The 13,606-nt window shown below is 43.1% G+C and overlaps 1 protein-coding gene across 3 annotated transcripts in view; it reads left to right on the top strand.

Annotated features, from left to right (window-relative positions):
* Positions 1–12,402, top strand: part of rnf213a (ring finger protein 213a) — a 29,459-nt gene extending 17,057 nt beyond the window's left edge. For all 3 annotated transcript variants that reach the window (XM_053444090.1, XM_053444092.1, XM_053444091.1), the window contains exons 30-67: positions 19–135; positions 216–340; positions 446–568; positions 671–726; positions 908–1,061; positions 1,158–1,299; positions 1,398–1,589; positions 1,680–1,810; positions 1,896–2,053; positions 2,136–2,342; positions 2,522–2,709; positions 2,841–2,958; positions 3,054–3,154; positions 3,242–3,424; positions 3,552–3,730; positions 3,839–3,941; positions 4,279–4,393; positions 4,485–4,692; positions 4,816–5,012; positions 5,093–5,215; positions 5,297–5,407; positions 5,639–5,881; positions 5,970–6,051; positions 6,154–6,188; positions 6,280–6,380; positions 6,493–6,649; positions 6,832–7,003; positions 7,478–7,572; positions 7,690–7,941; positions 8,627–8,759; positions 9,098–9,181; positions 9,276–9,456; positions 9,706–9,907; positions 10,028–10,105; positions 10,209–10,406; positions 10,581–10,670; positions 10,817–10,995; positions 11,566–12,402. In XM_053444090.1, coding sequence (XP_053300065.1) covers positions 19–135; positions 216–340; positions 446–568; positions 671–726; positions 908–1,061; positions 1,158–1,299; positions 1,398–1,589; positions 1,680–1,810; positions 1,896–2,053; positions 2,136–2,342; positions 2,522–2,709; positions 2,841–2,958; positions 3,054–3,154; positions 3,242–3,424; positions 3,552–3,730; positions 3,839–3,941; positions 4,279–4,393; positions 4,485–4,692; positions 4,816–5,012; positions 5,093–5,215; positions 5,297–5,407; positions 5,639–5,881; positions 5,970–6,051; positions 6,154–6,188; positions 6,280–6,380; positions 6,493–6,649; positions 6,832–7,003; positions 7,478–7,572; positions 7,690–7,941; positions 8,627–8,759; positions 9,098–9,181; positions 9,276–9,456; positions 9,706–9,907; positions 10,028–10,105; positions 10,209–10,406; positions 10,581–10,670; positions 10,817–10,995; positions 11,566–11,722 — 5,470 coding nt within the window. In that variant the 3' untranslated portion in view covers positions 11,723–12,402. The remainder of the gene's footprint in view (positions 1–18; positions 136–215; positions 341–445; positions 569–670; positions 727–907; positions 1,062–1,157; positions 1,300–1,397; positions 1,590–1,679; positions 1,811–1,895; positions 2,054–2,135; positions 2,343–2,521; positions 2,710–2,840; positions 2,959–3,053; positions 3,155–3,241; positions 3,425–3,551; positions 3,731–3,838; positions 3,942–4,278; positions 4,394–4,484; positions 4,693–4,815; positions 5,013–5,092; positions 5,216–5,296; positions 5,408–5,638; positions 5,882–5,969; positions 6,052–6,153; positions 6,189–6,279; positions 6,381–6,492; positions 6,650–6,831; positions 7,004–7,477; positions 7,573–7,689; positions 7,942–8,626; positions 8,760–9,097; positions 9,182–9,275; positions 9,457–9,705; positions 9,908–10,027; positions 10,106–10,208; positions 10,407–10,580; positions 10,671–10,816; positions 10,996–11,565) is intronic.
* The last annotated feature ends 1,204 nt before the right edge of the window (positions 12,403–13,606 follow it).

The raw sequence follows: 13,606 nt of genomic DNA on the forward strand, positions 1-13,606 counted from the left end.
ATCCCTGTTTCCTTGCAGGAACTTCCTCACTGCTGAAAGTGGAGGCCGTAACATTGGACCATGCAACAAGATCCTCATCATCCAGGGTGATTTCGATGAAGCCTCTCACAGTGCCAACCTCATTGCATCTGCAAAGTAGGTCCAACGTTTCTCCTCTGTTGGGTAACAAGCAGTTTATGGTTTTGCCATATTGAGTTTTTCCTGTTCATTTTTAGGCATTCATCAATGAATGAAATCAACAAAATAGCTCAGGAGAGCACAGGAAGCAAGCTCTTTTTCTACTTCATCACCAGACTACCAAGGATGGAAGGCGGGACTTCCTATGTTGGCTTCCATGGAGGTAAAGCTAATACAACTGACTAAAATCATTTTTTTTAAACCTGTGTTATTTTCATCACATTGTTTTGTGAGTAGAGGATAATCTGACATATGCTGACACATGCAGGACCCTGGAGGTCAGTTCACATCGATGACCTCAGACGATCAGAAGACATCGTTTCTGACATCAAAGTCTTGCAAAAAATGACAATCAGCCAAATGTTTGAAACGAAGCTGAGTCCACCTGAGGGTAATGGTTGATAAATATTTCATAAGAATAATATCCACTACACATGATGTCTTCAAATTGAAAATAATCGATGATCTCAAATTACACATTTCTTCTGCACAGCTATGGAGGTGGATGATATGTACAGCGGTTTTGAACCGGAGGAAGCAGAGGAAAATGTGAGTATATAAATTCGAAGTCTTTGCATCTCATCTCCAATGAAAAAAAATCTCTTAAACTGAAAAAGAATGAAAGTCATATATTTTATTGGACATGAAGTATATGAAGCAGTTTAGTGACATGCAATGTTATTCTGTGTCACTGGGACTAGTTGTTGACCTGTGTGTCCTCCTGCTGCAGGGCTGGGACAATGTTCTGGACACGACAGCATTGCTGCGGAGTTGTGTTCAGAGTGCAGTGGGCATGCTGAGGGACCAGGTGGAGAGCGGTCTCCGCAGCACTCGGAGAGTTGAGATCCTACTGACTCTTCTCAGCGACAATGATGAAAGAAATGGTAAAAAATAATAACTTCGTTATGAAGGTTTAATTTCTTTGTTTATTCATTTTCTTTGTGATGTGATGTTTGCTGATGTTATTGAACTCTTATCAGGTGAATTTCTGCAAAGTGTGAAAAGACATCTTCACTCGTTGCTGTCAGTTTATGATGGCAACACATATTCATCCATCAAAAGCAACTGGGTGATCAAGGAGGCCTCAAACATCGATGCCTTGCAAGAAGGAGGCACCTTCAGGTGAGTGATACAATACAACATGTGCCAACATTTGCCGATAGAGAAATATTCATATCTTTTTGGACAGCACCATTAACGTTTTTTTGGGGTCATGACAGGCACACCTTATGGAAGCGTATTCAGGCTGTGGTCGCCCCTCTCCTGGCGCAACTTGTTTCAGTCATTGACCGTGACCTAAACTTGGACATCCTTCTAGATGGAAACTGTGGTGAATCAGTTAAGAGGCTGTGGTTAGATATCTTTGGCGATGATAAGTTTCTGGAAATCCCACACCTAACAAGAGAACACAAGTAAGTGTTGGTAATATTGTAAGTTGTAAAAGATAATGGATAACTCTTATATCTCAAAATGTATAAACTTTTTGTTTTCTCTTTTCACAGCTCCGAGACGAGAACCATCCTTGTTCAGAACTACATTGCCCAGGACCAGAACATGAGCTGTATCATGCCCTTCAGCTGGAGGATCAAGGACTACCTTGAGGAGCTCTGGGTTCATGCGCTTCAAAACGAAGGTAGTTGACTGTTCTCAGATGCTTTCCATATTTCACCACTGTCATTTGTGTGCCTTTTTGCTCATATATCATTTCCATATGTTAGGCCACACTCAAAAAGAGTTTGATGAGTTCTTTTGGAAGACACCATTGGGACGATTCATTGCGAAAGGAGACTTTGAGATGCGAACAGAGTTTTTTCAACGCTACCTTCAAGATTTCATCTCCATGACAATGAACGTGACTTGTCGGCCAGATCTGGAGGTGGTTCTTATGTCAATTTATGTTTGTATTTTAAAACCGCATTTGTCTTTTTATAATAATTCACACTTTTCTATTTTTACAGCTTCTGTGTTGTGCATTAAATTGTTGTGTCAATGAGCTGCGATCGAAGAACAGTGACAGTGAAACAGTGGCATCTCTTCCATGGGTCCATGCTGCTTATCATGAGTTCCAAAACCGACTGCAGAACCTCTCGAGAATGATCTGCATCGAGCCACAGGTGACCCAGGACCTCCTAAGGAATCTGCAGGGCAGAGATGGGGATGAACTGGTGAGCCTCTTATCAGGATTATTATCTATATTTTTGTCCTCCTCTTTATGCTTTTTCAAAGGCTATTTTGAATTTGGTGTGCATAATTTCATGAATTAGAGTTCAAATTATTTTTCGCCATGTTTATAATATATCTGCTGCCTGTAATGTGTAGTGATCGTATTCCTCTTGTCTCCAAGGTCCACGACGTGTACGTCGCTTTTGCGTGTGTCGAGTACCTGGAGCCTCGACTCCTGGACACAGAAGCCCAAAGACAAGCTTGGCTCAGGCAGGTCAAAAAACTGCAGGTTCCCATTGAGTTAATCTGCTCCGAGGAGAGTGTAAGACATTATGGAGACAGGAGCAAAGCGATTGCATCGAGAGTCCAGTGAGTAATGCTTACTACACTTTCCCAGATTTTCCAAATTGCTTTAGTTGTGTATGCTGAGGTTGAGCTGTTTCGTTAGTTTTTAGACCCTTGTAGCTATAATAACCTGGATGTTTATTTTTGTTTCTCAGAGCTGGATGGAATCGGATATTTACTCTGTCTCTATTTGTGGAGCACATGTTTGGCATCGATGAGGTCGAGAAGAAGCTCACACCTCTGGTTTTGGAGCACGGAAAAAGGCTTGGCGAGGTTGGTTGTTTCTCTTTACAGTGAATTATCATAAAACTGCTTTCTCAACCTCAATTATTCCTCCATTCATCGTGAAATCTATCTCTTCTGTCAAGACGCTGGCAACAAATTCAGACCTCAAAACTCAGGAGTCATTTGAGGCTGTTATTGGTTTGCTCAAATCCTGCAAAGATGGAGCCAGTGAACGCATCTTCAGGTAGAAATTCACTCTTCTAACTTATGCACTTTATCAGAATCTCCTCTACTGTACTTTCTTTCAATCTGTTATTTCTGTTGTATTCAGGTTTGGTCTTCCAATGTGCCCGGTGTGTATGGGAGACCCCCTCGATCCCCTCTGCCTCCCATGTGACCACATCTATTGTCTAGCCTGTATCAAACAGTGGCTGGGCCCTGGTCAGATGTACTGTCCCCTCTGCATGCAGCCGGTCGATGACAACTTTGCCATGATTCCTTCAGAGGCCACAAGGTTGGTAACTGCATGTGGATTAGAGATGGATAAAATAATATTTGTTTTGTTTGTTCCTCCTAAAACAGCACAAAATACTCATGATTGGGATTCCATTCTCAAACAAAAATTTTCATGTTCTGTGTAGGATCCTCATCAACCAACGTGCTCAATTCAGGAAGCAGTGCAACGCCTTCTTCGTGGACCTGGTGTCTACTGTGTGCTTCAAGGACAACGCTCCCCCCTGCTCAGCTGTCATACGTCATTTGCTATCCTTTCTCATGGTGGAAGGCAACACTGTTCAACACATTCTCAAAAGCAGCAGAGGTATGACACTCTTCCAAACCTGATCACTATGTTTATATACATACAACTGTGTATCTGTTAATAAATATTCTTCAGTCCTAAATACGCTTTATTTGTTGTTTTTGACAGATAATCGCCAAATTCTGACAAAGGTGCTCTCTCCTTTTGATGACTCTGTGGATAAAAATCCAGTGGTTCGATCAGTGGTGCTCAAACTGCTGCTGAAATACAGGTAAGTTGCTGTGGTTGCACATTATGCACAGATTAAATATTTAACTCCGCCATGGAGGTTATGAGTTGTTTGTTTGTTTATCTGTAAGTTAGCAGGAATATGCCAAATTCGATGAACTCATGGATCACTTGCCAGATCTAGTAATTTTTCTTTTCACTTTCTTTAACATTATGAAATAAGGCTTTTTTTTGTTTTGCGGACTAGTATTTATGAGTCTGTGCAATTTGGGGGAGGAACAAAATAAATATCTGGATCTTGTGAATTTAAATGTAGATTCATAGGAGGACTGTGGAGGTATTTGCTTTCAAAATTTTAATGAGCTACCCTGTTTTTCAAGCTTTGATGAAGTCAAAGGTTACCTGCAGCATCATCTGATGGCGATTGAGCAGAGCAACATCTTAGAGGAGACGGACAAAACAGAACTTTACTGCTTGTACATGAACTGCTTGGAGGTAGGCAAGAATTCAAATTTGACTCGGGTATTGCAGCGTGATGCACGGTGATACAGCCTGTGTTTACTTTTGATCCCTTTTCTTTCTACAGGATTCCATGTTTGAGAGGTTGCAGTTCAGGTCCAATGCAGACCAGCAGGTGTGTCTGCAAAATGAAAGTGCCTTTCTGACTGACTACCTGCGAGCCCACGGTCAGTCTAATGAAACAGCCACAGTGGAGTATCTGCAGCAGGTGGCCAGAGTGCGGATGGACCTGGATATGGCCGCCCGCCTCATCATGGAAAAACTCAGATCCAAAGGTGTGTCACTGGGATGAAATGTCAGGAGTAGTGTGCTACGTAATCGTGTCAGGGGTCAACTTGCTTGTTTGTGTTTATTATTATAAATAACTCTTCTTTCTCTGTTAATTTGAAACTTCCCAGAGTCCCAGAACGGTGATCAAAGTGGCACCACAGCCTTCCTGACCAGTGTGATGGACTTGTGTCAGCGAAGTAGAAACGATTGGTATCGTGTCTACTTGATCCGTAAGATCTGCAGCCAACACGGAGTGGAGTTTGTCCTGAAACTCCTCAAGAAGGATCAACAGCACTGGCTCTTCCCCGAGGAAGCTCTGCAAAAGGTTTCGGTATTCACAATATAGTCATCGGTGTTACTGCCAAATGTAACGATAGTAATTAACGACTTTTGCATTTCAACCAGAGAGAAGAAGCCACCGCGATAGACCGGTATCTTGTGTGTGGAGAAGACTACAAGACAATCAGAAATGCTCTTGCAAAGGGATTGATGGAGGGCAACGTGGACGGACTGGAGGAGACTTGTGAGGTAATGTCGCGTCATTTTTCTAATTACTTACTCACAGTCATATCTCAGGACTCAAGACTCTCTTTTGCGTTGTCTTCCTAGGGGTGCAGATGTTTGCCACAGTTTAAAACCGTCTATCTTCTGCTGGCGCTGTTCAGAGAAGTCACCGCTCTCTACGGAGAAGCCAATGGTTGCTTCCACCCGAAGCCTGAGGTAGGTGCCTACACTGAGACCCAGGGAGCGGCTCTGATATGATCTGCCATATTCAGTTTGTTTTTAACACAAACGTTCACTTTGTTCTCCTGAGAATAACAAGACCAAAACCAACCAAAGACAAGTGGGAACTGATGCTTTCCACCTGTTCTGTACAGTGCTGCCATGTCCACATGCTGTTTTAAAGTTACTGAAACTGACATTTACTTTATTACATCTTTGTCACCACAGCTATTAGAAGTCCTGGCGTCCTACATTCAGACCTCCAAATTCCTTGGCAGCCCGGCGGTGAAGCATTTTGCCTTGGCTCTGATGAAAAACCAGCTTGGGCAGTTGACTGTTCGTCCTGGGGCCTCTAGCCTCCAGTATGTGCTGTTGGAGTTGACCATTCACCTGGCTGCTGTCCTGCTCTGTGGAACCCAGGGGATCTTAGCCCCTCTCCAGCAACTAAGCACATCACCTGCCAACATGCAGGTATGTATAATGTAAGCTGCTTTCGCTGTTGCCAACTTCTCCTTCTCTGCAGTGAGCTGCATGGTTTTTTGTTGTGTGTTGGATACAGGCCGCCTTCTTGCCCAGCATGCCGGAGGACATGTTAGCGGTGGCTCGACAAGCTCTGCAAACGGAAGGACTTCAGTGGTACTGTGAGTGAAAAACAAAAGAATTACACCATTGACCATGTGAAATATGTCAGATGAAAATGCTATTACAGCTAAACATTCATTTTTTATTTACTTTCACCATAGATTGTCCAAATGGTCACCCCTCCACCATCGGAGAGGTACGTTCTATTCAATCTGACTCATAAGTCTCTGGGTCTTCCCAGTATATTTGTCAGTATTCTTTTGATTTGACTATGTATTCCTCTCTAGTGTGGACAGCCCACGCAAACAAGTCGCTGTTTGGACTGCAATGCTATGATTGGAGGAAACAACCACGTCAGCGTGGCAGGATTTAAAGTTGCTCCAAATCAGTAAGAGGCCGATAAGTTACATTAATTTAAGAGGGAAAATATAAGAAAGATGACAAAGGATTATAGCTTGTTTTATTGTTGTTTAGATTTACTTATGTATTTTTTCTGACAGGGGGGACCGTACCCAGACGGGCCACGTCCTTGGTGACTCAAGTCGCAGGGACAATCCAGATATGCTGGACACAAAGAGCATTTCCCCTTTTCCCTTCAACATTGTGCGCATGCTAACGCACATGGCCATGCTGTTTGGCACCTGCAGCCACCAACAGGTAAATAATAAGAACAGTGTCGATGCAGATCATCTACCTCACAGCATCTTCTCAAATGTTTTAAAGGAACATTAACTTGTGTGTCCTCAATACAAATCCCTTCATTCTAGTCATATTGCGTTGTTCATATCCTGCTCAGAGGAGGGAGTATGATCAGTTAGTTACTGTGCTTGCTTTTCTAGTCCATCTCTGCCATCATCAAGCCTCCAGTCACTGACCCAGGGGCGTTTCTACTCGCCCACTTGCGGAAGGACCTGGAGCATCTTATCAGATCTCTGAACAAAGGGACAGACGACACGATCAGCACCGTTCACCTGCTGATCGGCAGCCTCCTGGAACCTCATCAGCAAAAATGTAAAGAACAACTTGACCTAAAGCTTCAACATCATAAAACCACTAAGAAACTATTACTAAGATACCAAGAATAGAGGGACTGAATCTAAGTGGTCCTTCTAGAGGCAACTAAATACGGAGATCTGTTGACCTGTTGCCTCTCCTTGCTGTGCATTATATCTTCTGTTCACTGTTGCATGTAGGACAGTGACAGAAGAGGAGACAAGTGAAAGTGTGCCCTCTAGTGATCAGAAACTGTACAGGGCCATTTTGTAATTCAAGTCTAACAGGAGATGTCAGGAGTGTGTAACGTTTAAGCCATTTGAGGTCATTCATGTAAACAAATGTAGAATTTCTAGGTCCCAGTTTTCCATTGCAATGTTACTTGTAGTTTTACAAATAATCCAAGCGGATATGGTAATGTAACTACTCTGGTAATGTCCAGATTTAAAGGATTACTTTCCACTGTTAAAACCCGCTGGTCTCCTGTTTCAGGGCCTCTTCCCTACAACGATCACCTCACCACCAAAGAGGCTAGAAATGGATGGGAGGTAGAAATGAGCAATGCCATCATCATACCTCAACTGAAGGTAGAAATGTGTTTTTTTTTTTCTAAAAGGGAATAAAAAAAGCAGTTCATAGTTCATCCTGTTGTGAGAGATCTGCATAAAACACGTTGTTTTCCTCTGTCGTCATCTCCTCCTCAGGACTTGGCCAGACGGCTGAATGAAGTGAACGAATTCATCCGAGCTGACTCCCGCGTCTCCGCCAATCCGGTCATGAAGCTCATGTTCGGCGATCCTCGTCTCTTCCTGGCCTCGCTTCCCCCAAAGTCTCTGATCCATGTTTCTGCAGTGTGGAGCTGCAGGGAGAAAGTGTCTCTGCTCACCCTCTCTTCTGTTGTAGAGCAGAACGAAGGCAAAGACACCCTGCCTGTGCTCTGGAGATTTCTGCATAAGGTAAGAAAACAGTCGCCAAATGCACGTCCACTTTTAAAAGACAGCGAAAGAATCCTCTGTCTGCTGATGAGAAGTTACACATCATAGGCATATTAATGAGTGGTTTATATTCTAAATAAAATACTTTATTTTGAAGAGGATGCATAGTAATGTATTGCATAATGGCTACAGAATTTGTCAAATTTATATTTTGAAAAGACTAGTTTCAAACATTATAAACTCAAATAATTATTATTTAGTACATTACTAAAGAAGTACAGGTTTCACTCATATACAAAATACTTCATCTTTTGGCACAGCAGCGTCACATTTTCAATATCAGGACTTTGAAAAGATTAAGGAGGAAACATGACTATTCTGAAGAAAGAACCACACAGGCTGAGAGGAGGAGGAAATGGAACTTTTTCCCTTTTTTCCTTATCAGTTTTTCCATAAAATTACGACTTAAATCCATAATTGGTTTTCTTTAATATGGCCCTAATCCTGTGTCGTACATATTTAGCAGGTGTTAAATAATAACAAATAAATTAGAAAAAATAGCCACTGGGATCATACAGTTAAGTTTCTGTGGCTTCAAGAAAAAGTAATTTTTTTAAGGTTCGGCACAACACAGTTACACGGGTTACACAACCCAATTTTTGCGATCAACCATTAAACAAGCCACTATCTTTTATTTTTTCTTTAGGAAGCAGAGCTGCGGCTGGTGAAACAACTTCCTGACGTCCTCACGCTGCAGAGGGATCTGGTCAAGAAGTTTCAGAACAATTCTGAGCTGACTTTTGGCACCATTAACGATTTCCTCCACAGTCAGAAAGCAGGTAATGAAACTAACTGTCTGCACCAGTGCTTTTCAGCGTTTTTCAGCCATATGACTCATTTACACAAGAGATGCACAGTTCCACACAACTCCTAATTACCGCTTTCTCGGAAATGTCATAGTAAAATAGCTGGCAACGCACGGCTTAAAGAGCCGCCTGCCAAGGAGTGAGTTGTTTTAACCTGGGAGGAGGCAGGGATTGAGTGGTCGTGAAGGAGCGATCTCTTCCACTCGAGTGAACAACGTGTGTTTTCTCTTTGTTTGTTTTTTGTATGTTTTACTGTCGGTTAACCTGTGTACATTTCGAAAAAGACATTCACAGTTTCTTCACATGTGCAGTTGCGCTGAAAGCCTGGTACGAGAAACACATCAGAATCTTCCTGACGACCTGGAATCAGCTCAGAGTGTCCCTGGCAACCAACGGTAAATATAAACACCAACACGCCACTTCCTGCTCAACAAACACTGCTCTGTCCTGCTTTGGGCTCTAATAGAAACTTGGATTAAATATGTCCAGGTGAGATTAAGATCCCGGCCGAGTTCTGCGAGAAGGACCTGGACCACAACAGTGACTTCAAGGTGCTGTTACCCCGGCGGCAGGGCCCGGGCCTGTGCTCTACAGCACTGGTCAGCTACCTCATCGCACTCCACAATGAGCTGGTGTACTGTGTGGACAAACACACTGGAGAGGAGACCAGGTGGGGGCGCTCATGCCACATTTATCTCACTTGTACATGTTTGACTGTAGAAATAAAGCTTGTGAACTTCTTCCCTGGATGTGATATTAGTGTATTGGTTTAACCGTGATTGCTAAAAGGAGGGTGAGATAATTTGTGGATTTTGAAATGCATAGCAAGAAAGAAAGAGCAGCAAATCTCAGTTTGCAGCTTTACTATAATAAGGAGGGACTGTCTCTCGGGTGACCGGTGTGTGTGCCTCCTCCCCAGCTACAAAGTGAGCCCTGCAGATCTGACGGAGCTGCATGTGATCCGGTATGAGCTGGAGAAAGACCTGATGCCCCTGGTTCTCTCCAACACCCAGTACAGCATCGAGAGAGGCCGGGAGACGACCCATGAGTACGACTTGCCCAAGATCCAGCAGCAGATTGTGTCCCGCTTCCTGCTGGGAAAACCTCTCATCACTCTCAATGTGAGCAAATGACAAGCAGGAGTAAAGTAATGTGTAATTGACCCCCCCCCCCCCGAAAATCGAGAAAAATTGTGAAGACACTATTTTCCTTACTTTTTAATTTGTTTTCCTTTACCACAGGGTATCCCAACACTGGTGAACAGACATGACCGCAACTATGAGATTATCCTGAAGGATGTAAAAGCCAAAGTAAAGCAAGTAAGTCTGGATTTCCCAGTAGCCCACTGGAGCTGCCATTTCTCACATATGACCCCATGTTGCTGGAGATGAGTGTCTACAATCTATGTCTGTGTGCCGACAGGATTCTCTTCAGACTCTCACCCTGTTCGCCGTGGCTGGCGAGCTCCACTCCTACAGCGAGGTGTGTGAGGCCTTGTCCAAGCTGGAGGTGGCTCTCGGCTTTCTTGCCATGACCGGGGGAGAACCGCACATGCAGCTGTCTTGCTACCTGGAGGACGTTCTGCGGATGGGAAACCAGTTGGCCCCACACATCCTCAAGGTCGGCCTAACGGAGGCTTTTTTTTTTATCTTCCTCACTTCCACACAATAACCAGTCTGGACAGTTGTGTTACTCCCTGAGTATTTTATTTGTCAATCAACAAGGTCTTGATTTGTGTTGGTCTTTTTTATGCACTGAACAAACAACTTACCTCTCTCCCTGTTTGGCCTGCAGGCCCTGAGCGTGTGCTGTCTGAAGCACTGTGTGGTGCTGTGGCAGCTGCTGGCTTCACTCAAATCTGAAAATATGCTGCGGCTCAAGAGGGTAAAGCATCACACTGCTGCCAACATACAGATGCAGATGATACTAATATTTGTAGTAGCAGTAGTAGAGATCTTAATGATACATTTTAGCCAATATGGGTTGATTAATGGATACTTATTTATTTCTTCATTCTCTGTGTTCTTCAGGATCCATTTGTTGGAGTCTCAGAGCAGTACAAGCAGGCTCTGGGCGAGGCCGATCACAGGCTTCTGACCGGCTTCTTCTCCAAGTGCAGCGCTGACACCTTCCTGCTGGAGATGCACGAGTTCCTGGTGCTGGTTCTTAAAAAGCCCGACGCACCTGACACCTACAGGCCTGACTGGGGGTAAAACCAAATGTTGCTTATTCATTTCGTTGCATCCACTGACCCCGTTTTCAGTTACAGATAAAGTGATGCTCAGGTCTGAGATGTAGAGAAACTTGGTGGAAAATGGATGTATGTTTTTTCCCCCCAAATTTAGGCTAAAAACCTCAACCCGCCTCAGCAGGATTTGCTGTGTTTCATAGCATCCGAGCTGGAGATAAGTTTGTTCAGTGTTGACTCTCTGTATAAGGGAGTGGGTTGTTTAAGCAGAGCCCTAAACAAAAGGTTCTACAGTATAATTTAATCAAATGTATTTTGTTTGATTAGACTTTATAACAAAGATAAATTCTGTCTATAATTTCTAAGACCCAGTTAAAAACATGATATATCAGTTAATAATGTAAGGTGCCAGGCATTCAATAAATAAATCTTTTGTTAATTTAAACGTACAATCTGTAACTTCAGTCTCTAGAGGTCCCTTCATTAAACGTTGAGACTGTCATATTTTGTTACTAATGTGTGTTTGTGTACAATCATTTGTATTATCACTATCTGATCGTGGATTTTAAGCTCATGGTTTGTCTCTTAAAGCTTAAAGATGACCCTGGTGACCTACATGGAGCGGAAAGACATGGACATTCCCCCGGAAGTGGAGGAGCTCTTCCCAGATGAGATTCTCCTCTCCCACTATGTGGAAGCCTGGAAGTTCATCGTCACCTTCAAGCAGGAGATTGGCCAGAGGCAGTGATGTGGAGATGAACTGGGCTGACCTGGTTTCTGCCTTCTTAATTGAGTTGTCGTTGAATCCCTCCGACGAGCGTTTACCATCATGACAAACTCACAGGTTTGAAGATGAGTGTGTGATATAATCAATATCTTACACACATGTATGCAGGGATGTGCCTTCGTAGGAGCACTATTATTAAACCTCATGATGCCAGATGTTTATATTTTAAATGCTCACTTATAGGAAACTTTCGACTGTTCCTTTTTTTGATCTTCTTCTTTTCTATCGTTTTCTTTTTTTCCCTACATGTACAGAGACTCTGTTCATTCCTAAAAAAGCCTTTGCTTGCACTTTACACACTTGTACTGTGAATCTGTCACAATGAGGCAGAGAGAATCAGGATTCTACTCAGGTACAACAATGTGGACACTTAATCACTCGATCTTTTCAGGTCCCTTAATTCAACGTTTTTTTTGTTGTCATTTTCATCTGTTCTTCGTATCATTGTCTTGTCGTGTTATGTTGTGTCGCCATGTAAACGTTGCACTTTCTTCCACTTTTAAGATTTGCTGACTTTAAAGATTATAAAAACAAAAACAGATATTTGTTCATTTCGATTTCATTGATCCTTAATAATGATGAGCATCCATTGAAAAAAGATGTTAAATTATATATTTCTTACAATAAATCATTGATGTCGACTTTGTGTGCTTGGCGGTGTTTTTTTTCTACCATGGGATAATACATAAATGCTCCTGTGTCAAGTGCATATTACAAAATGTATTTATCAGATTATTTGTTAAAATGATATATCAGCATGGGCCTGTGTACTGTGTGTTTTTGCTGTGTTTTAAATCCTCTCTGCTGCCGTTGTGGACTGGATCGTTTCCTCTGTCGACTATAAATTAGAATTAATTAGTTAAAAACCATCCTATAGTTCCCATCATGTTGTGAATACAGTTGTTATTCAGCAGATTCTCAGCAGTGTTACTACTGTACGTCACGGGTAAATTGCTCAGTATTTACATGTTGCATCATTGCCAAACGTCAACAGAGGCTGTCCATGATGGAGGGCTCAGGAAGTGGCTGCCCGCCTAAGGTTACGTGACTTTCTGACCCTCTGTTGGTGGGAGCGCAATGTGTTTCACATCAGGCTGATGGAAATGATAAGAACAAGACTGCCGCTGGACGGCTCCTTAATTCGATTTCCTCTACACCACAGCAGTGTTTAGCACAACAATGACAGATGGAAGCATGCGCCTTTTAAAGTAAACCATGCCGGCGACCACCCTCTGGGAATCTGCAGAAGGAGTAAATGATATCCATAAGAGAAGTCACAGTCTATGGGCGGTGCGGTGGTGAGCACTGTCCCAGAAGGTTTCCAGATCGAGTTCCGGTTCAACCGGGGTCTTTGGATGTTCGCCCAGTGTCTGTTTGCGTTTCCTCTGGTTAGTCCGGCTTCCTCCCACAGTCCAAAGACATGCAGATTGGGGGTTAAGTTTGATTGGAGACTGAATTGATCATAGGTGTGAATGTGAAAGTGAATGGTTTGTCTGTCTCTGTGATACATGGCACCCTCTGGATGGCCACCAGCTTCCCCTGTGACCCTCAAAGGATAAGTGGTATAGAATAGATAGTAGATGGATGGACAGTCATAGACAATTTCCCTCAAACACCTTAAAAGTTTTACTCGCTTGCACGATGATGCATCTCATCATGACCATAGGACAGATCCGTGGTCCTATGGTCATGTTTTCCATTTCAAGAGGCCGAAATCTAACGCCGCCCATCAGCACATTCCCCCGGGGCTAAGGTGATGCTGATGCCCCCGGCCTCGGCGCTCATTAGCAAGTGTGGAAGTACTGTACATGTGGTTAATAAACACACACTAATGGGTCATGAGGC

The sequence above is a fragment of the Pleuronectes platessa genome, chromosome 16 (assembly GCF_947347685.1).
Source record: "Pleuronectes platessa chromosome 16, fPlePla1.1, whole genome shotgun sequence".
Lineage (NCBI taxonomy): Eukaryota > Metazoa > Chordata > Actinopteri > Pleuronectiformes > Pleuronectidae > Pleuronectes > Pleuronectes platessa.